The sequence below is a fragment of the Rhinatrema bivittatum genome, chromosome 4 (genome assembly GCF_901001135.1).
Source record: "Rhinatrema bivittatum chromosome 4, aRhiBiv1.1, whole genome shotgun sequence".
Classification (NCBI taxonomy): Eukaryota; Metazoa; Chordata; class Amphibia; order Gymnophiona; family Rhinatrematidae; genus Rhinatrema; species Rhinatrema bivittatum.
Genome location: NC_042618.1, coordinates 353,913,880 through 353,934,307, shown reverse-complemented (window position 1 = coordinate 353,934,307; position 20,428 = coordinate 353,913,880). Strand labels below are relative to the sequence as shown.

Below are 20,428 nucleotides of genomic sequence, written 5' to 3'. Positions count from 1 at the left end.
TCCCCCAGGCATGCACACATTCATTCTCACACACACAGACCCCCAGGCAGGCACCTATGCATTCACACACATACACCCCCAGGCAGAGTCCCATTCATACACATGCACACACTAAAGGCAGAGACCCCCTCTCTTTCTTTTGCCAACAACCTTGGAACCTCTCTCATTCCTCTGCTGCCACTGTCACTGTTGCCGCATGGCTTTTGGGGAGGCACCGATTGCTGCTACTGACACTGAAGCCCATTCTGCTGCCTCCTCTGTGCAGGCCCCATGGGCTTCCAGTTCCTCCATGCTGATCTCGTACATTGTGAGATCCGCATAGAGAAAGTGCTATTCTTGCACATTCCCAAAGATTACATGTGCCAATCACTAAAAAGTAATTTATTTTTTTTTTACCTTTGCTGGCTGATCTTAGTTTTCTAATCGGTTGGTCACAGGCTTTTTTTTTCCACCTTCCCTTTCTTATTTTTTTTGCCAATTCCTTTATATTGTCTTTTTTTCTATTTCTTTTCTCTCCATCTTCTTCCCTCAAACACACACTCAGGTTCTCATTCTCACATGCTTTCTCTCTCTTCTCACACACACAGCCTCTCACTGTCACATGCTCTCTCTCATACAATCATTCATACACACAGGCTCTCACTGTCACATGCTCTCTCTCTCATACAATCATTCATACACACAGTCTCTCACTGGCACATGGTGTCTGACTCTCACACACACAGGCTCTCTCATTCCCACATGCTGTCTTACTCAAGCACAGGCTCTCACTGCCAAATGCTGTCTCTCATACAATCATAGAAACATAGAAATGACGGCAGATGAAGACCAAATGGCCCATCCAGTCTGCCCAGCAAGCTTCACACATTTTTTCTCTCATACTTATCTGTTTCTCTTAGCTCTTGGTTCTATTTCCCTTCCACCCCCACCATTAATGTAGAGAGCAGTGATGGAGCTGCATCCAAGTGAAATATCTAGCTTGATTAGTTAGGGGTAGTAGGGGTAGTAACCGCCTCAATAAGCAAGCTACACCCATGCTTATTTGTTTTACCCAGACTGTTATACAGCCCTTATTGGTTGTTTTTCTTCTCCCCTGCTGTTGAAGCAGGGAGCTATGCTGGATATGCTTGAAGTATCAGTTTATTCTTCTCCCATGCTGTTGAAGCAGAGAGCCATGCTAGATATGCATCGAAAGTGAAGTATCAGGCACATTTGGTTTGGGGTAGTAACCGCCGTAACAAGCCAGCTACTCCCCGCTTTGTGAGTGCGAACCCTTTTTTCTTCTCCCCTGCCGTTGAAGCAGAGAACTATGCTGTATATGCATTGAAATTGAAGTATCAGGCTTATTTGGTTTGGGGTAGTAACCGCCGTAACAAGCCAGCTACTCCCCTCATTCATTCATATATACACACACACAGGCTCTCACTCTCACATGCTCTCTCACACACACAGAGGCTCTCACATGCTGTCTCTGCAAACATTCAGGTCCTCACTCTCACACACAATCTCTCAACTCATCTCGTACACGCACACACACACACACTCTACAGACCCTCAGCCTCTCTCTCACCTCTGGGCCTCTTCTTCGCGGGTCTCCGCAGGATGGGCTCTGCAGCGGCCCTGATCTTCTTGGACCGTGGCGGTCCTGCTACCGGGCCTCTTCCTCTTCTCGGGCCGCTGCGATGATTCGCGGCGGCCCGTAAGCGCTGCTCCTCTTCTGCACGCGCTGATGCCCCTCCTCCTTCCTGCCCACGCGGCTCCGGCAACGTTTACTTCCGGGGCCGCACGGGCAGGAAGGAGGAGGAGCATCAGCGCGTTTAAACGCAATCTTTTTCTTCGGGCCGTGGTGACGTGAGCCTCACCACGGCCCTGCCGATCTGCCTGCTATATACGTGTTACTGCTCAGCGGCCGCATGAGCCTCCTTGCGCCCGGGGGCATTGGCTCCCCTCGGGATACCACTGCTCGCGGCGCCCCCTAATACTTTGGTTGGAAATTTTATAATACAAAAAAAAAATCACGTGACAGGAGTGACCGGCCCACCGAGGGAAGCCCAATCCCCCGATAGGTCAGTCCGCCCCTGGTTTGGACATACACACATTGGTGTACGTCTGGGAGCGCCATAGAAATGCGAAAGTAGTAGTAGTGGTGGTGGTAACTGTTTATGTGTCTCAGATTCACACTAGTGGAGTTGCTTATTGCAGGGCCCACAGCTCCGAAGCGGAATGGTAGGAAATTGCAGGTGCAGAAGATCAGCTCATGGTGCCCCACATTGAGCTATGCAGGAGTAGTTTTTCACCCCAAGCCTTCCCTCCTTAGTGCACGCACTTTACTGGGCACTTTCCATGAGAACCTCCCTCACCATCACCTCCCCACCCCCCCCGTCTGCAAGAGGCAGCAGCCTCCTCCATGATACTCCTGCCAGAGGGTTCTAAATACGTCTCCCGTGGGAGTGCAGCAAAGGTAAATGAAATAAAAGACCATGGCCTGGATTTATCAAAATGCACTAAATATTGCATGTGATAGAAAAAGGGGTGTGTTTTATGGTAATAGGCAGTTTATTGCAATTTGTGCTAATACTTATGCAAAGCGCTGTTACCTCAAATTGTGATAACTTTTTCAGACTTTGAGATAAGTATCAGAATTGTTGTATTTCCTACATACAACCACTGGGGGGACCATGTTTACTATCAGGGCCACTGAGGAGAGAGAGCAAGAGAGAGAAAGCCTAGCCATAATGTCTTCACACTAGATAGGTATTTATATCTCTATGGGAGGCCCACCTAGTAACTCAAGGTGAGGTTTAGGTATTAGTGTAGGGGTTAGGGGCCACTTTGACATTCAAAGTGAGACGTACGAACAGAACAGTGCTCTCTTGTGAAGATTTGATGACCTTTGGAGTGAGGAAACTCATTCAAAGATGAGATTTGTGCAGTGTTCTCTCAATCTAGCTTGATGTTACCCAGGTAGAGAATTAATCAAGCTAGGTTACCCAGGTAGAGAATTCATCAAGCTAGGTTGAGAGAACACTGCACAAATCTCATCTTTGAGTGAGTTTCCTCACTCCAAAGGTCATCAAATCTTCACAAGAGAGCACTGTTCTGTTCGTACATCTCACTTTGAATGTCAAAGTGGCCCCTAACCCCTACACCAGGGGTGGGCAAGTCCGGTCCTCGAGGGCTGCAAACCAGTCAGGTTTTCAGGATACCCCTAATGAATATGCATGAAATAGATTTGCATACAACTGAGGCAGTGTGTATGCAGGCCTCTCTCATGCATATTCATTAAGGATATCCTGAAAACCCGACTGGTTTGCAGCCCTCGAGGACCGGAATTGCCCACCTCTGCCCTACACTAATACCTAAACCTCACCTCGAGTTACTAGGTGGGCCTCCCATAGAGATATAAATACCTATCTAGTGTGATGGTATTATAGCTAGACTCTCTCTCTCTCACACTCTCTCCTCAGTGGCCCTGATAGTAAACATGGTCCCCCCAGTGGTTGTATGTAGGAAATACAACATAAGAACATCCAGCATCCTGTTTCCAATAGTGGCCAATCCAGGTTCTTATGGCCTGGTACTTGCATAAATGTTATCAAAATTTGAGGTAACTTTGCATAGGTATTAGCACAAATTGTAATAAACTGCCTAATACCATAAAACATGCCCCTTTTTCTAGCACATGCAATATTTAGTGCATTTTGATAAATCCAGGCCATGGTCTTTTACAATAGGTTACATTAGGTTACAATAAGTAACCTAATGATTAAAAAACCCATGTCTACTGGGTTTATCTTCACGATAGCCACTCAACTTACAGTGGCTACGTATGAAGGTTACTTATTATTCAATGAGCTTCTCCTAGTAGCAAGTCCAGTTTTTTTTATTTCAGTTTATACGTGCTACTACGTGGGTCTTTTCCATTATCCTGCATGTTTGTTATGCATTATTTATTTTATTTATTTATTTTATTTAGAAACTTTTATATACCGACAACCGTTTGCACATCGTATCGGTTTACAGATAACTAAAAACTTTAGGCGTTGCCTTTACATGGAACAGTAAACTATGAATTAGGGAACAGCAAACATCTAAAAGCACATTAATAGTATTTACAAAGGTAGGGGACAGAATAGATTAATTACAGCTTGGGAACTAGGAAGGCAAACGGGGTAAAACAGGAAGATATGCAACTTCAGTAACTGGCAAGGCAAGGTTGGACAGTTTACAAAATATTAGATAAAAGTTAGGTTGCAAAAGCGTTAGGTTGGACAGTTTACAAAATATTAGACAAAAGTTAGGTTGCAAAAGCGTTAGGATCAGAGGGCAGGTGAGGAGAGGAAGAGGAGGGGAAGGAGAGAGTTGCTATAAACGGCAGGAGTGCTGGAAGATAAAGGAGGTGTACTCAAAGGTTTAGGTGGTTTCAGGAGGGCGGTTCATGGAGGAAGGAAAGGCCTGTATGAATAGCCAGGTTTTTAGTTTTTTTTAAATTTAGCTGTGGAGGTTTCAGTGCGTAGGTCAGGGGGCATGGAATTCCAAAGGGTGGGACCTGCTAGGGAGAAGGCTCTGTTCATTGTGGAGCTGAGTTTGGTGGATTTAATGGAAGGGGTACATAGGGTTCCTTGGAGAGCAGTGCGGGTTGGACGGGTGGAGGTGCGAGGAAGAAGGGGAGGGTTGATCCAGTCGTAGCTTTCATTAGTGATACTTTTGTGGATGAGTGAGATAGCTTTGAAAAGGATTCGAGAGTGTATAGGTAGCCAGTGGAGATCGATAAGAGTAGGTGTAATGTGGTCACATTTTTTGGAATTAGTGAGGATGCGTGCTGAGGCATTTTGTAAGAGTTGTAGAGGTTTGGTATATGTGGCAGGGAGGCCGAGGAAAAGAGAGTTACAGTAGTCAATCTTAGAAAAAATAATAGATTGTAGTACTGTGCGAAAATCAGAGAAGTAGAGAAGGGGGTCTGAGTTTTTTTATAGTTTGTAGTTTGAAATAGCAGTCACTAAGGATGGATTTGATGAAGGGTTTGAAAGAGAGTTGATTGTCGATGAGGACACCCAGACTACGGGTGTGAGTGGGGAATGTCGTGGTGGAGTAGGCGAGGGAAATGGAAGGTAGTGGACGCTTGTTGGAGAGGATGAGGAGTTCAGTTTTTTGGGGGTTGAGTGCAAGGTGCATGTCGTGAGTAGTCTGTTGATGGCGGTCAGGCATGATTCCCATTTTGAAGAGCAGTTTGCAGAGAGTCGGTGAAGGGGTGTTGCGGTCTCCACCACTTCCCCCTTACTGGCAGTAATCAGGGCTCACCTCCGAGGCTGGGAACGCCGCCTCCGCGGCTCTGCTGAGTATTCGGGGCGTCCGCCATTGCTGGGCTGGGCTGTCTCGCTGCCGCCCCGCGCACACGCGGGGACGCGCGTTATGGACATACGATCACCGGAAGCCTGACCCCGCCTGAGCTGGCCACGCCACGCCCCAAGCCCGATATAACTGGCGTTCTTCAGTCCTCTCATTGCCTTGCAACGAGGGTCGCTACAGTGTGTAGTTCTTAGTTGCACTTCTGTTGTATTGCTTCAGCTACCGACCTCTGCTCGTTCCTGACTCTGCTTCTGCCTGCCGCCAGCCACTGACCTCTGCTCGTTCCTGACTCTGCTTCTGCCTGCCGCCAGCCACCGACCTCTGCTCGTTCCTGACTCTGCTTCTGCCTGCCGCCAGCCACCGACCTCTGCTTGTTCCTGACTCTGCTTCTGCCTGCCGCCAGCCACTGACCTCTGCTCGTTCCTGACTCTGCGGTTGCCTGCCGCCTGCCTCAGTCCACGGCTTCTCTGCCGCAGCTGCTGCGCTCCTGTCCTCCGGACAGCGTCCTACGCAGGTCTGGGCTGGAACTCCTGCCAGACTATCTTGGGCCCTGATACCTTCTACTTCCTGCCAGGCTCAGGCCTACTCGCTGCTGGCTCCCATATTGCACCCTGCAAGTTCCATTCAAGACATTACTGACTCTGACCCTGCTCCCGCTTGCTCTGTGCTCCCTGGCCTATTGGCCCTTGCTGCTGGACTCTGTGCCTACTCCTTGCCCGGGCCTTTCTATAGAGACTGACACTGTGCATAAGTCCCAAGGGTCTGGGACCCTACGGGCTCCTCCTGGGGGGTTTCTGGTTCCCGGGTGAAGAGCTTATCTGCACTCTCAAGTCCCAAGGTTCTGGGACCCTACGGGCTCCTCCTGGGGGGTTCCCAGTTCCCGGGTGAAGATCCATACGTGAGTCTCCTAAGTCCCAAGGCTCCAGGACCCTACGGGCTCCTCCTGGGGGGTTCCTGGTTCCCGGGTGAAGAGTCTGTGCCTGTGGCTCCGCCTCCCGAGCTACTCTACCCAGGGTGGTTCGGCTCAAGGGTCCACTCTCGAACAGCAGCTTCCCAGACTGCAACAGTTTGCAAGGCCATGGACTCGGCGGAGTCCCCCAGCTTGCAGGCGATCCCTGGGATGGCGCAACGCCTGCAACAGCAGCAACTCTGCATTAACACGCTTGCTGCCACCGTGGATCAACTGGCCTCCCGTCTAGAGGCTTCTACTCGCCTAGGGTCTTCTGTATCTGGCGCCGCACCCAATACCCAGTTGCCAGCTCCCAGCAGGTATGCGGGGGACAGTAAATCCTGCCGCGGGTTCCTGAACCAATGCCAAGTACGGTTCACCTTGTTACCCAACCAGTTTCCCACAGAGGCAAGTAAAGTGGCATATATTTTTTCTCTACTGGATGGCAAGGCCCTAGAATGGGCATCACCTTTGTGAGAACGCTCAGACCCTCTGCTACAGAATCTCCAGGAATTCCTCCGCCAGTTCCGTCTGGCTTTTGATGACCCCGCGCGTCAGTCTACAGCAGCCTCTGAGCTTCTGCATCTCCGACAGGGCACATGCCCTGTGGCCGAGTACATCATCAACTTCCGGACCTTAGCTATGGAGCTGGATTGGCAAAATGACTGTTTAAAGGGGATTTTTCTTGAGGGCCTGGCTGGCCGGATTAAAGATGAACTGGCAGGGCGAGAGATTCCTGAGGAGTTAAACGACCTAATGGATATTGCAGGCAAGGTTGACCGCCGGCTCCAACAGCGTGATAGAGAGACTCTGTCTAGTAGCAGGAGTCAGTCACGTGTCTCCTGCAGGCCTTCTCAGCAGAGGATTTCCCCTGCGGTTAAATCAACCTCCGAACCCATGCAGCTGGGCAGGTCACCACTTACTCCAGATGAGAGGAGCCGTCGGCGCTCGTTAGGCCTCTGCCTATACTGCGGTGGTAAAGGACACTACCTGTCGTCCTGCACCGAGCATCCGGGAAACGGTCGTGCCTAGGTTATACCGAGGAGCTACACCTAGGCGCTACCGGATCCGCTCCTCTCTGCACTCTGCCAGTAACCCTCAAGTACCCCAGTGGGGAGGTCCAGATTCGGGCCTTTATTGATTCAGGGGCCGAGGGGAACTTCATTGTGGCAGAACTGGTGAACCAATTGGGTTTGCCCACCGAGCGTAAGAATCCCCCCTTACGCATCTCCTCGATACGAGGGACTTTGCTGCCTGGACATATCTCCTGCTCTACGAGGCCCGTAACCCTGCAGACGGGGCTATTTCACACTGAGGAGATTTCCCTACTCGTCCTGGAGAGAGCCGTGCATCCCTTAGTGTTGGGATTGCCCTGGCTTCGCCAACACTCACCCGTCATCAAATGGGATGACTTCCAGTTGGTTAGTTGGGGTCCTGCATGTTTTGACCGGTGCTTGAAGCTTCCTCATCCTCCCAGTGCTCTGCATCTCTGCTCCACACACCTATTGCCCAAAGCCTATCAAGGTTATCGGGACATCTTTTCCAAAGAGATGGCAGAGATTCTTCCGGAACATAGGCCCTTCGACTGTCCCATTGATCTGGTTCCTGGCTCTACGCCACCTCGCGGCCGGGTGTATCCCCTCTCTCTCCCAGAGACCAAAGCGATGTCTCAATACATCTCTGAGAACTTAGCCAAAGGATTCATTCGTCCATCCCGCTCCCCGGCAGGCGTGGGATTCTTTTTTGTGGGCAAGAAGGATGGGTCATTACGACCATGCATTGACTACCGCGGGCTCAACGCTATTACCAAGCGGAACCGCTACCCGCTGCCACTCATCCCTGAACTACTGGACCGTCTTCAAGGTGCCCGCATCTTTACCAAGTTGGACCTGAGAGGGGCTTATAACCTCGTACGCATCCGACCGGGAGACGAATGGAAGACGGCGTTCAACACACGTGATGGGCATTACGAATATCTCGTAATGCCCTTTGGGCTTTGTAATGCCCCCGCCGTCTTCCAGCACCCCATGAACGAGGTTCTCCGAGAGATGCTTCACTCCCATGTAATGTCTATTTGGATGACGTCCTTATTTACTCTAAGGACTTGAACTCCCACCGTCAACATGTCTCTCAGGTCCTTCAGGCTCTACGGGAGAATCACCTATATGCCAAGCTGGAGAAATGTGTGTTTGAGGCGAACTCTCTGCCCTTCTTGGGATATATTATATCTGATACCGGTTTTCGCATGGACCCGGAGAAGGTAGCCGCCATTACTAAATGGCCTCAACCCTCAGGTCTTAAAGCCCTCCAGCGCTTCCTGGGGTTTGCGAACTTTTACAGACATTTTATTCCCTGATACTCTCACCGTGTGGCTCCTCTCACCGCCTTGACCCATTGCTGCCTTTGCTGATCTCAAGGAGGCCTTCCTCACAGAGGTCTGTCTCCGCCACCCAGATCCTGCACGGCCATTCATCGTGGAGGTCGATGCTTCCAGCATCGCTGTAGGAGCTGTTCTCAGCCAGCACTCCGACTTGGGGCAACTCATTCCGTGTTCTTATTACTCCCGGAAGTTCTCACCTGCAGAGATCAATTATTCCATTGGGGATAAGGAGCTGCTGGCAATCAAGCTCGCCTTCGAAGAGTGGAGGCAGTGGCTCGAGGGCTCCTTACATACTACCACCGTTTATACGGATCATAAAAACCTGGAGTTTCTGACTCAGGCTCAACGACTGAACCCCCGTCAGGCACGATGGGCCCTGTTCTTCAGTCGATTTGATTTCATTGTACAATATCGCCCGGCTGCTAAGAATATCCGGGCTGACGCCCTGTCTCTTGCCACTTGTGCCGAAGAGGAGGTTGACTCTCCGCAGTTCATACTGGATCCCTCCAAGATTCGGCTCTCTGCTCTGACTACCGTCTCGCAGGACCGCACAGCGCTCTCTCGCCGGGACCGGTTGACGGCACTACGTTGGGCCCATGATTCCTTGGTTGGAGGACATGCCGGACGTGACAGGACATTGGAACTGATTAACCGGTACTACTGGTGGCCTACCATTCGGCGAGATGTCGCCTCATATGTGGCGTCTTGCCCCACCTGTGCTCGCCAGAAACCCAACCCTGGTTCTCCTTTTGGCCTGTTACACCCGCTTCCGGTTCCTACCGAACCGTGGACCCATATAGCCACGGACTTTATCGTGGACCTGCCTCCCTCTCAAGGACACACGGTTGTATGGGTCACGGTTGACCGTTTTTCCAAGATGGTCCACATGGTTCCTCTACCCAAGCTTCCCACTGCACCAGAGTTGGCCCTCCTGTTCACCCAACATGTGTTCAGGCTCCACGGCCTTCCACAGGACATTGTTTCTGACAGAGGTTCGCAATTTGTGGCTCGCTACTGGAGAGCTCTCTGCAAGTGTTTTCAAGTGAAGCTTAGCTTTTCTACGGCATTCCATCCACAAAGCAATGGACAGACTGAAAGAATGAACCGGACCCTTAAAGCCTACCTAAGGGCCTTCATTAATGAGAGACAGGATAACTGGGCCGAGCTTCTACCCTGGGCTGAATTTGCCTATAACAACCAGGTTCATGCTGCCACGGGCAAATCTCCATTCCATCTCGTATATGGAAAACCTCTACGACCACCACTTCCACTAGAGCAGTGGTTCTCAACCTTTCTAATGCCGTGACCCCGCAATACAGTTCCTCATGTTGCGGTGACCCCTCGCCCCGCCCTCGCCCCGTGAGGGTGGGGTGAGGGCGGGGCTTTGGTCATATGGGGGCGGGGTTATGGATGGGGTTGGATTTTAGTGCACACTTATCATTTAATTATGACATTTATAATGTGAATGTAACTCAACTCACCATAGGTTCTCACATGCATGGCACACTGACCCATGATCGTCACGGGGCTAGATGTAAAAGTACAGTTTGTATCCACAGGAACCCCCCTGACCCACAATAATGGATGTAAAGCAGAATTATGACATTCCCCATACAACTCACCCTACAAAAAAGATATTCTGGTTCTAGTGACATCTCAGTAACAGCAACTCAAACTCCTTCTATTTCCAGGCTCAATAGCCCTACTTATGAAAAGACAGCAGTTTACCACCAATGTATGTCCTCTGAGAAAACACAACAAATAAGACCGATACAAACGCTTACATGCTAGCAAAATATCTCATCTCGGTAACAGACACAGAACCGACCTAACATACTCCCAGGATCTGTAGTAATGCACATAAACTAATCCGCACACAGTTACACCTGTATTATGGAATACACTCAAACAGGAGCAACCCTATCTATGAAAAGGCAACACTACAAATATTAAATCAGTCCCTAAAAACCAATACACCTCTTATTAGGAAAACAGAACTAGCAAGCAGCTATAGATCCCCACACAGAAATAATTGTAAAACTATACTAATAAGCAGAATAAATGTTTCAAAACAGCTATGAACATCCAACAATTAAAAACGCATAAAAACTATTAAACATTCTCCAAACACCAATAAAATATTTCAAAAAAGCAGACATCACACAATTAAAATGGCAGTCAAGAAAAATAAACTTAAAAAGCCACCTTTACTTACCCCCTCCAGCAGCTCTCCTACTCCCCTTCCCTGCAGGCCGTGGCACTCACCAGAAGCAGCAGTAGAAGCTAAGCTCTATACTTATGGTCCTCTTCCTTAGTGCCCATGTCTCTCACACACACACACCATACCAGTCATGCCCCCATGACCAGTTTCTGTCTCTCACACACCAATCATCTCCCAAACAGTCTTTGGCACACACACACCAGTCACCTTCCTGAACAGTTTCTCTCATGCCATACACACACACACACACACACACAGGCTTCCCACTCCCGTGTTCTACTTACATATACGGGCTTCTCACTCTCATAATCACTTTCTCACACACACACACACCAGTCACCTTCCTGAACAGTTTCTCTCATGCCATACACACACACACACACACACAGGCTTCCCACTCCCGTGTTCTACTTACATATATGGGCTTCTCACTCTCATAATCACTTTCTCTGTCTCTCTCTCTCTCTCACACACACACACACCCACACACACTCACTCACTCACCAGTCTCTCACTCCCATGCTTGTTCTCTCCACATGCACAGGCTTCTCATTCCCATAATCACTTTCTCTCTGTTACACACACACCAGTCTCTCTCATTTCCATGCTCACTCTCCACGTGCACAGGCTTCTCATTCCCTGAATCACATTCTCTCATATTCACACACACACACCAGTCTTTTTCTCTCACACACACCATCACCTTACCAAGCAGTCTCTCTCTCTCATGCATGCACACTCACCCTGGTTTCTCACTCCCATGCTTTCTTTCACCCCCACAACACCAGGCTTCTTACGCCCATGCTTTCTCACATACCCAGACTTCTCACTTCCATGCTTTTTCTCTCTCTCACACACACACATCAGTCACCTCCCTGACTAATGTCTCACACTCTCACATACACATCAGTCATCTCCCTGAGCAATCACTTTCATTGTCTCTCACATACACACACACATCAGCTCTCTGACCAGTCAATCACACAGGCTGGCTGGCTGCTTCTCTCTCTTTCTCTCACTCACTTCCTCTTCTCCCCCGAGCACAAATGGGAGCTGCAGCAGCCTCCGCTGGCCAAGAAAGAAGAATCCCATCGGCCGCGGGAGGCTCATGCTGCTGTCTCATTTCTCCATTACCGGCTGCTTCTATTGCTCGGGGACCGATGCTGCAGCCGCTGCTGCTACTTTTTCGCGCGGCTCTCTCTCCTTCCCGCGCACCACGATTCACTTCCTGTTCCAGGTCACGGGAGGGGGGGGCAGGTGCAGGAAGAAGAAAAGGCCCAGCCGCAGGTGCAGAGCTTCTTCTAGCGCCGCTGCCGTTCCCGCTGGGCTTGAACGTGCTGACAGCCCGGCGGCAACGGCAGCGGGAGAGATCGGGAGCGCGCGACCCCTGTGTTTTGGGCGTTCGACCCCCGCCGGGGTCGCGACCCATAGGTTGAGAACCGCTGCACTAGAGGCTCCCAGTGCCTCACCTGCTGCTCAAGTTACAGCCCAGCAACTCCAGACCTTGTGGCACGCAACACGAAAACAGATCCTACAAGCCACTGCCAGGGCCAAACGGTCGGCCGACCGCCATCGTCGACCGGCACCTACATTCTGTTACAGTTTTGGCTGCAGTGCAACCGCCTCACCACCAGGGGTCCCTCTAGTGCTGGCTTTCCTGACAGGCCCAGTCCATATCCTCTGTCCACTCTATGTTCTGGGTGTGCCCTTATAACCCTGCCTGACAGTTGCCTCGGTGCTTCGGCATCGAGCTCTCCTGGGCTCCCTGCTCTAGCCTTGCGCGGCCTTCGGGCCTTTCCTTGCCTTGCCCTGCCCGGCCTTCGGGCCTTGCCTTGCCTTGCCTTGCGCGGCCTTCGGGCCTTTCCTTGCCTTGCCTTGCGCGGCCTTCGGGCCTTCTTCCTTGCTTTCCTGGCCTACGGGCCTTCTGTGTGTGTGTGGCCTACGGGCCTTCTGACCTGCCTTGCCCCGCTTACGGTGTGTGGCCTACGGGCCTTCTGTGTATGTGTGGCCTACGGGCCTTCTGACCTGCCTTGCCCCACTTACGGTGTGTGGCCTACAGGCCTTCTGTGTATGTGTGGCCTACGGGCCTTCTGACCTGCCTTACTCTGCTTACGGTGTGTGGCCTACGGGCCTTCTGTGTGTGTGTGGCCTACGGGCCTTCTGACCTGCCTTGTCCTGCTTACTGTGCCCTGACCCAGCCTGAACCTAGACACTGCTATCTGCCGCCTGCCCTGACCCAGCCTGAACCTAGACACTGCTATCTGCCGCCTGCCCTGACCCAGCCTGGACCCAGACACTGCTATCTGCCGCCTGCCCTGACCCAGCCTGGACCCAGACCCTGTACTAGCCATTCTTGTCTCTCTCAACCTGGAGCCACCCTTCTGGGTGGTGTTCACGACTCCTGACCGGAGCCCAGTCGTAACAGTATGCCGAAGCCATTCACATTGGGAGAGACAGAAAGGACTCAGTATTCAGACGGTGAGTCCTCACGGTTTATTATCTGTACCATTTGTCAAACTCTGAATTATCCTACGAACCTGAACTGTTTAGCTTGTCAGCTCTCGGACCAGGAGCACTGGATATGCAGCAACTGTCACAAAAGAAATGTGTCTGTATACCAAGAATGCCTTAATTGCAATTCTCCCAAACCAGGCTGGTGGAAGTGTCTCTGTCTTCCTTGTCTTTTGCCTCCAGGCAAACCCTGCCCCTGCTGCACAGCTAACGGGCCACCGTCTCCTCATAAAGATTCAGCCAGAGCTATCACACTCTGCCCTGCTTCTGGCTCAGCTAGGAATGTTTTCACCCTGGACAGTTTACTAACAGAAGATTGTAGCATAACTTGTCACAAAACTTTTCACCAAAAAGCAACTTATACTTCAGGAAAACCAAAAAACTTACCTGGCCAAGAGAACTTCTAGGGCTTCCGTTCTAGGAGATCAAGCACAAAAACAGATGGAACTCATTAACCCGAGCAGGGCTCTGCTTCCCACAGCTGCTGAACAGCCTGTAACGAGCACCTTCCCTAGACGTCCTAGAACGGCCTGTGCCTTCTCTAACCTGCTCCTCCAGAAACAAAATCAGGAGCTTCAGACTTTGGCTCGAGGTATCAAGCCCTTGGCAGTACAATCTGTGTCTTCCATGTACACTACTTCTAACCTTGCTGCTCTGCCATCTGAGTTTGCTTCATCGCCCCGAGAGGGGTCCGAGCCTGCTACAACGCCCCGAGTGGGGTCCGAGCCTGCTTCATCGCCCCGAGTGGGGTCCGAGCCTGCTTCATCGCCCCGAGAGGGGTCCGAACCTGCTTCAACGCCCCGAGAGGGGTCCGAGTCTGCTACAACGCCCCGAGAGGGGTCCGAACCTGCTACAACGCCCCGAGAGGGGTCCGAACCTGCTACAACGCCCCGAGAGGGGTCCGAGCCTACCACAACGCCCGGAGAGGTGTTCCAGCCTGCTGTTTTACCCCGAGAGGGGCCCGAGCCTGCTGCACTACCCCGAGAAGAGCCTGCTGAACCGGTCCTGCTGCCGCCCCGGAGGGGCTCAAACCGGTACCACTAACAGACTTTCTGACTCAGCCATCTGAGCCTGTTGAATCGCTCCAGCTGTTGCTGCCCTCGGAGGGGTCTGATTTCATTTTTGAGTACCCCCTGCTACGATGGGACCCAGGAGGAGGGGGAGGCCTTGAGGAGGGGGTACTGTTACAGTTTTGGCTGCAGTGCAACCGCCTCACCACCAGGGGTCCCTCTAGTGCTGGCTTTCCTGACAGGCCCAGTCCATCTCCTCTGTCCACTCTATGTTCTGGGTGTGCCCTTATAACCCTGCCTGACAGTTGCCTCTGTGCTTCGGCATCGAGCTCTCCTGGGCTCCCTGCTCTAGCCTTGCGCGGCCTTCGGGCCTTTCCTTGCCTTGCCCTGCGCGGCCTTCGGGCCTTTCCTTGCCTTGCGCGGCCTTCGGGCCTTTCCTTGCCTTGCCTTGCGCGGCCTTCGGGCCTTCTTCCTTGCTTTTCTTACCTGGCCTACGGGCCTTCTGTGTGTGTGTGGCCTACGGGCCTTCTGACCTGCCTTGCCCCGCTTACGGTGTGTGGCCTACGGGCCTTCTGTGTGTGTGTGGCCTACGGGCCTTCTGACCTGCCTTGCCCCGCTTACGGTGTGTGGCCTACGGGCCTTCTGTGTGTGTGTGGCCTACGGGCCTTCTGACCTGCCTTGCCCCACTTACGGTGTGTGGCCTACGGGCCTTCTGTGTATGTGTGGCCTACGGGCCTTCTGACCTGCCTTGCTCTGCTTACGGTGTGTGGCCTACGGGCCTTCTGTGTGTGTGTGGCCTACGGGCCTTCTGACCTGCCTTGTCCTGCTTACTGTGCCCTGACCCAGCCTGAACCTAGACACTGCTATCTGCCGCCTGCCCTGACCCAGCCTGAACCTAGACACTGCTATCTGCCGCCTGCCCTGACCCAGCCTGAACCTAGACACTGCTATCTGCCGCCTGCCCTGACCCAGCCTAGACCCAGACACTGCTATCTGCCGCCTGCCCTGACCCAGCCTGGACCCAGACCCTGTACTAGCCATTCTTGTCTCTCTCAACCTGGAGCCACCCTTCTGGGTGGTGTTCACGACTCCTGACCGGAGCCCAGTCGTAACACATTCCAGCCAGGAGACAAAGTCTGGCTCAGCACCCGAAACTTGCACCTTCGCCTACCTTCACGGCGATTCGCACCGAAGTTCTGCGGTCCCTTCCTAGTGGCTGAGCGAATAGGACTGGTATCTTACCGACTTCGGTTACCCTCTTCGTTTAAGGTACACAACGTCTTCCATGCCTCTTTACTCAAACCAGTGGTTCTTTCCCGGTATCATCCTGCACCTTCGGATCCTGTTACCACCACCATCGATGAGGACCCAACGTACCAGGTACGGGACGTCCTGGACATTCGATTTCATAATCGCCGACGGGAGTACTTGCTGGCATGGGAAGGATGTGATGACGAGGATAACACCTGGGAGCCCAGCCGGAATATCTTGGATAAGGATCTCCTGCGTCAGTTTCACCAAGCTCATCCTGAAAAACCCAGTCCTCTCAAGAGGGGCCGTAAAGGGGGGGGTACTGTTGCGGTCTCCACCGCTTCCCCCTTACTGGCAGTAATCAGGGCTCACCTCCGAGGCCTGGAACGCCGCCTCCGCGGCTCTGCTGAGTATTCGGGGCGTCCGCCATTGCTGGGCCGTCTCGCTGCCGCCCCGCGCGCACGTGGGGACGCGCGTTATGGACGTACGCTCACCGGAAGCCTGACCCCGCCTGAGCTGGCCACGCCACGCCCCAAGCCCGATATAAATAGCGTTCTTCAGACCTCTCATTGCCTTGCAACGAGGGTCGCTACAGTGTGTAGTTCTTAGTTGCACTTCCGTTGTATTGCTTCAGCCACCGACCTCTGCTCGTTCCTGACTCTGCTTCTGCCTGCCGTCAGCCACCGACCTCTGCTCGTTCCTGACTCTGCTTCTGCCTGCCGCCAGCCACCGACCTCTGCTCGTTCCTGACTCTGCTTCTGCCTGCCGCCAGCCACCGACCTCTGCTCGTTCCTGACTCTGCTTCTGCCTGCCGCCAGCCACCGACCTCTGCTTGTTCCTGACTCTGCTTCTGCCTGCCGTCAGCCACTGACCTCTGCTCATTCCTGACTCTGCGGTTGCCTGCCGCCTGCCTCAGTCCACGGCTTCTCTGCCGCAGCTGCTGCGCTCCTGTCCTCCGGACAGCGTCCTACGCAGGTCTGGGCTGGAACTCCTGCCAGACTATCTCGGGCCCTGATACCTTCTACTTCCTGCCAGGCTCAGGCCTACTCGCTGCTGGCTCCCATATTGCACCCTGCAAGTTCCATTCAAGACATTACTGACTCTGACCCTGCTCCCGCTTGCTCTGTGCTCCCTGGCCTATTGGCCCTTGCTGCTGGACTCTGTGCCTACTCCTTGCCCGGGCCTTTCTATAGAGACTGACACCGTGCATAAGTCCCAAGGGACTGGGACCCTACGGGCTCCTCCTGGGGGGTTTCCGGTTCCCGGGTGAAGAGCTTATCTGCACTCTCAAGTCCCAAGGTTCTGGGACCCTACGGGCTCCTCCTGGGGGGTTCCCAGTTCCCGGGTGAAGATCCATACGTGAGTCTCCTAAGTCCCAAGGCTCCAGGACCCTACGGGCTCCTCCTGGGGGGTTCCTGGTTCCCGGGTGAAGATCTGTGCCTGTGGCTCCGCCTCCCGAGCTACTCTACCCAGGGTGGTTCGGCTCAAGGGTCCACTCTTGAACAGCAGCTTCCCAGACTGCAACAGTGGGAACAGAATTTGAACATCATCTGCGTAGATGAAGTGTTCGAAACCAAGTTTGGTGAGGAGGGTAGTGAGGGGAAGCATGTAAATGTTGAAAAGAGTGGATGAGAGAGAGGAGCCCTGGGGCACACCTTGGTTAAGGCTCATAGGGTTGGATTCATTGCTATCAATGGAGACTCTGTAGTGACGATTTTGTAAGTATGAAATAATCCAGGAAAGGGCAGTGCCGGAGATTCCAATACTGCAGAGGATGTTGATGAGGATAGTGTGATTTACAGTATCGAAAGCAGCAGAGATGTCTAGCATGGCTATGAGAAAAGAACTCCCTGTGTCGAAGCCTTTAATGACAGTGTCAGTCAGGGAAAGTAGTAGTTTTTCGGTGCTCATATTTTTTCGAAAGCCATATTGTGTGGAAGAAAGAACGTTGTTTTGTTCAAGGTATTCAGATAGATGAGAGTTGACTAATTTTTCTAGGATTTTGGACAGGAAAGTTAGATTGGAGATGGGTCTAAAATTGGCTAGGGTGGAGGGATCAAGATTGGGTTTTTTAAGGATAGGTTTGACCACCGCCTGTTTTAGGAGGTTGGGAACCATGCCTTGTTCTAATGAAAGGTTGCAGATGGAGGAGAGTGGTTTGGCGATGACTTTGGGAATAGATAGGAGAAGTTTGGTAGGGATAGTTTCGGAGGGATGGGAGGAGGGTCTCATCTTTCGCAGGATATTTTCAATTTCCAGGGAAGAGGATGCATCAAAGGAGGATAGGGTAGCTGATATGTTGAAGGTGGGCAGCGTCACGTTGTTAGGGTTCGAGGAGAAACGTGCAGTGAGGGATGAGACTTTGTTTTGGAAAAATTGTGCAAGTTCATTGCATCGATTTATTGCAGAGGAGGATTGTGTTTGTGTATGGGAGGAGTTGGTGAGGCTGGAGATCAAAGAAAAGAGCGCCTTAGGGTTGTATTGGAATCTATGGATCTTCATGGCGTGGTATTCTCGTTTGGACGAGAGAGTAGCTTTCCTGTATTGGTGCATAAGTTGGTAGTAGGCTGTTTTAGATGCTGGTGAGGGATGTCTACGCCAGTGTCTTTCTGATGTTCTGAGGAGGGTTTTGAGTTTCTTGAGTTCAGTTGAGTACCAGGGTTTTCTATTTGGATGAGCAGGTTTGATGGTTTTTACAGTGAGGGGGCAGTGTGTGTTCGCTATATTAAGGGTGCTATCAATACAGGAGGTGAAGGCATTGTCAGCTGAGGATAGGTCAAGTTGGTTTGAGATATCTGAGCATGCTATTGTGAGGGTGTCAAGTGGGCATGATTTACGGTATTTGAAGGAATGTGCTTGGGTAGGAGCGGGCAGGGGGGATTGTTGCAATGCAAGGGTGGTTTGGATGATGGAGTGGTCGGACCAGGGTACGGGAAGGCATGAGGGGGAGTTCATGGTGGTGACAGCAGAGTTTGTAAAAATGAGATCTAAAGTGTGTCCGGCCTTATGGGTGGGGGAGTGTATGATCTGTGTGAAACCCATGGCTTCTATTGAGGAGATGAATGCTTCACAGGCAGGGGATTGCGGGGTGGTATCTACATGTAAGTTAAAATCGCCAAGGAGGATGGTAGGAAAGGTCTAGGGAGAGGTTGTCAGCAAAGAACTCAATGAGAGGGGAGGAGTCATTTTCTAGCAAGCCAGGAGGGGTGTAGATAAGGCAAATTTGGAGCGCTTTGGACTTGAAGAAGCCAATTTCGTATTGGTTGGGTAGATTGCATTTTTGCGATGAGAGATTGAATTCCTTCTTTGCGGCGAGGAGGAGGCCACCCCCTCTCTTCTTTCTGCGGGGAATGGAGAAAAAGTCGTATGCATTAAGTCTGTTCATCTAGCAAATATTATTATATATGTAATCATATAAAAGAAAATGAGCCCTGTAACTCCTTTTCTGATTTTTAGCTAATCCTGGTACCAAGAACTCGACAACATCTGCATCGGTCACAAGTGGTCAGTCAAAATCTAGACAAGAACTTCTACATTGTAAGTAGTGTTAAGCGCCAAAGAGTATTGCCCAGTTGCTGGCTAAGCATACTATTACACAGTAAAGGGGGTGGATGTTAAAGGGCAAATTATTTTCAGTTGCTCAACAAGAGGTAGAAATGCCCAGTACTGGAGTAATTATTACTGTTATGAAATGATTAAAGATGGCATATTTTGAATATTTATTTTATTTATTGGATGCTGACAAGCCCTCGTGATCACCGGTAGCAAATAGTGACATTCTTTTGTTTGTATGTAGTGTTCTAGAAACATTTTATAATATACTACAGTATCTGACCTATCATCCAACCACCTTGGCAGCTGGAATAGGTCGGATAATGGGAAAAAGACATTTAAATGAATGATAGGTATTGGAGTCAGAGACAAAAATACAAGGCAAGAGTGAAAGACAGAATTTTTTTTTTTTTTTTTTTTGTGAAACTGCTTAAACAGCAGCAGGTCCACGTCAGCAGCACACCCAAGAAAGCAGTGGGAGAGGCAGCAGTAGGTCCCAGACAGCTGCAGGCCCGAACCACCAACAGGCCCAAGGCAGCAGCGGAAGAGGCAGAGGCGGGAGAGGCAACAGCAGATCCCAGACAGCAGCAGGCCTGAAGTAGTAGACCCAAGGCGCTGATTGCGTAAGGACAGCATATAGGCAGAAGGGTTGAGGGGGAGAATGAATGAGAGAGAAAGTGTAGGTTGGGAGAGAGAGAGACTAAGAATGGTGGTCATCGAGGTACAAACAAGGCAGCTGTTGCTGATCAGTTAATTAGATTTATCTGACCTCGGGACATCATCCACAAAAGTGGTTACATGAGGGATCATCTCTTGTGATGCCCTCAGAAGTAGAATTGCGCATTCCTTTTCGTCCTGCTAGACCAGTAACCTCCCACCAGCAGATGGGGGCAGAGTGTGAAAACTTCCTCTCTGACATCACTACTGTAAAGGGACAGAGCACAGATGTCGCTGGTCCAGCAGTGCAAGAAGGGCCCTACGGCAACGGCCTTCCCTAAGGTCACTCTCCCTAGGAGCCAGGGCCGAGGTGGGGACCCCACGGGAAGACAGCCTCCAAGTCTGATCTTCCCTCTCGGGGGCAACCAGTTGTTTTGCTTTCCTGGTTTCCAGACAAAATCGCCTGTGACTAAAAAAAAAAAAAAAAAGAGAAAGAAATACAGATAATCAGCCTGGCCCAAACCATTGCTTCCTGCCCCAGGTATGGA

The 20,428-nt window shown here is 51.4% G+C and overlaps 2 protein-coding genes across 3 annotated transcripts in view; one reads left to right on the top strand and one right to left on the bottom strand.

Moving 5' to 3' along the window:
- Nucleotides 1-20,428, top strand: part of LOC115090966 (E3 ubiquitin/ISG15 ligase TRIM25-like) — a 97,874-nt gene that overhangs the window by 63,047 nt on the left and 14,399 nt on the right. For both annotated transcript variants that reach the window (XM_029600695.1, XM_029600694.1), the window contains one exon: nt 19,128-19,208. In XM_029600695.1, the coding sequence (XP_029456555.1) occupies nt 19,128-19,208 (81 nt within the window). The remainder of the gene's footprint in view (nt 1-19,127; nt 19,209-20,428) is intronic.
- Nucleotides 17,132-20,428, bottom strand: part of LOC115090968 (meteorin-like protein) — a 66,315-nt gene continuing 63,018 nt past the window's right edge. The window contains exon 3 of the mRNA XM_029600698.1: nt 17,132-19,012. Coding sequence (XP_029456558.1) covers nt 18,861-19,012 — 152 coding nt within the window. The 3' untranslated portion in view covers nt 17,132-18,860. The remainder of the gene's footprint in view (nt 19,013-20,428) is intronic.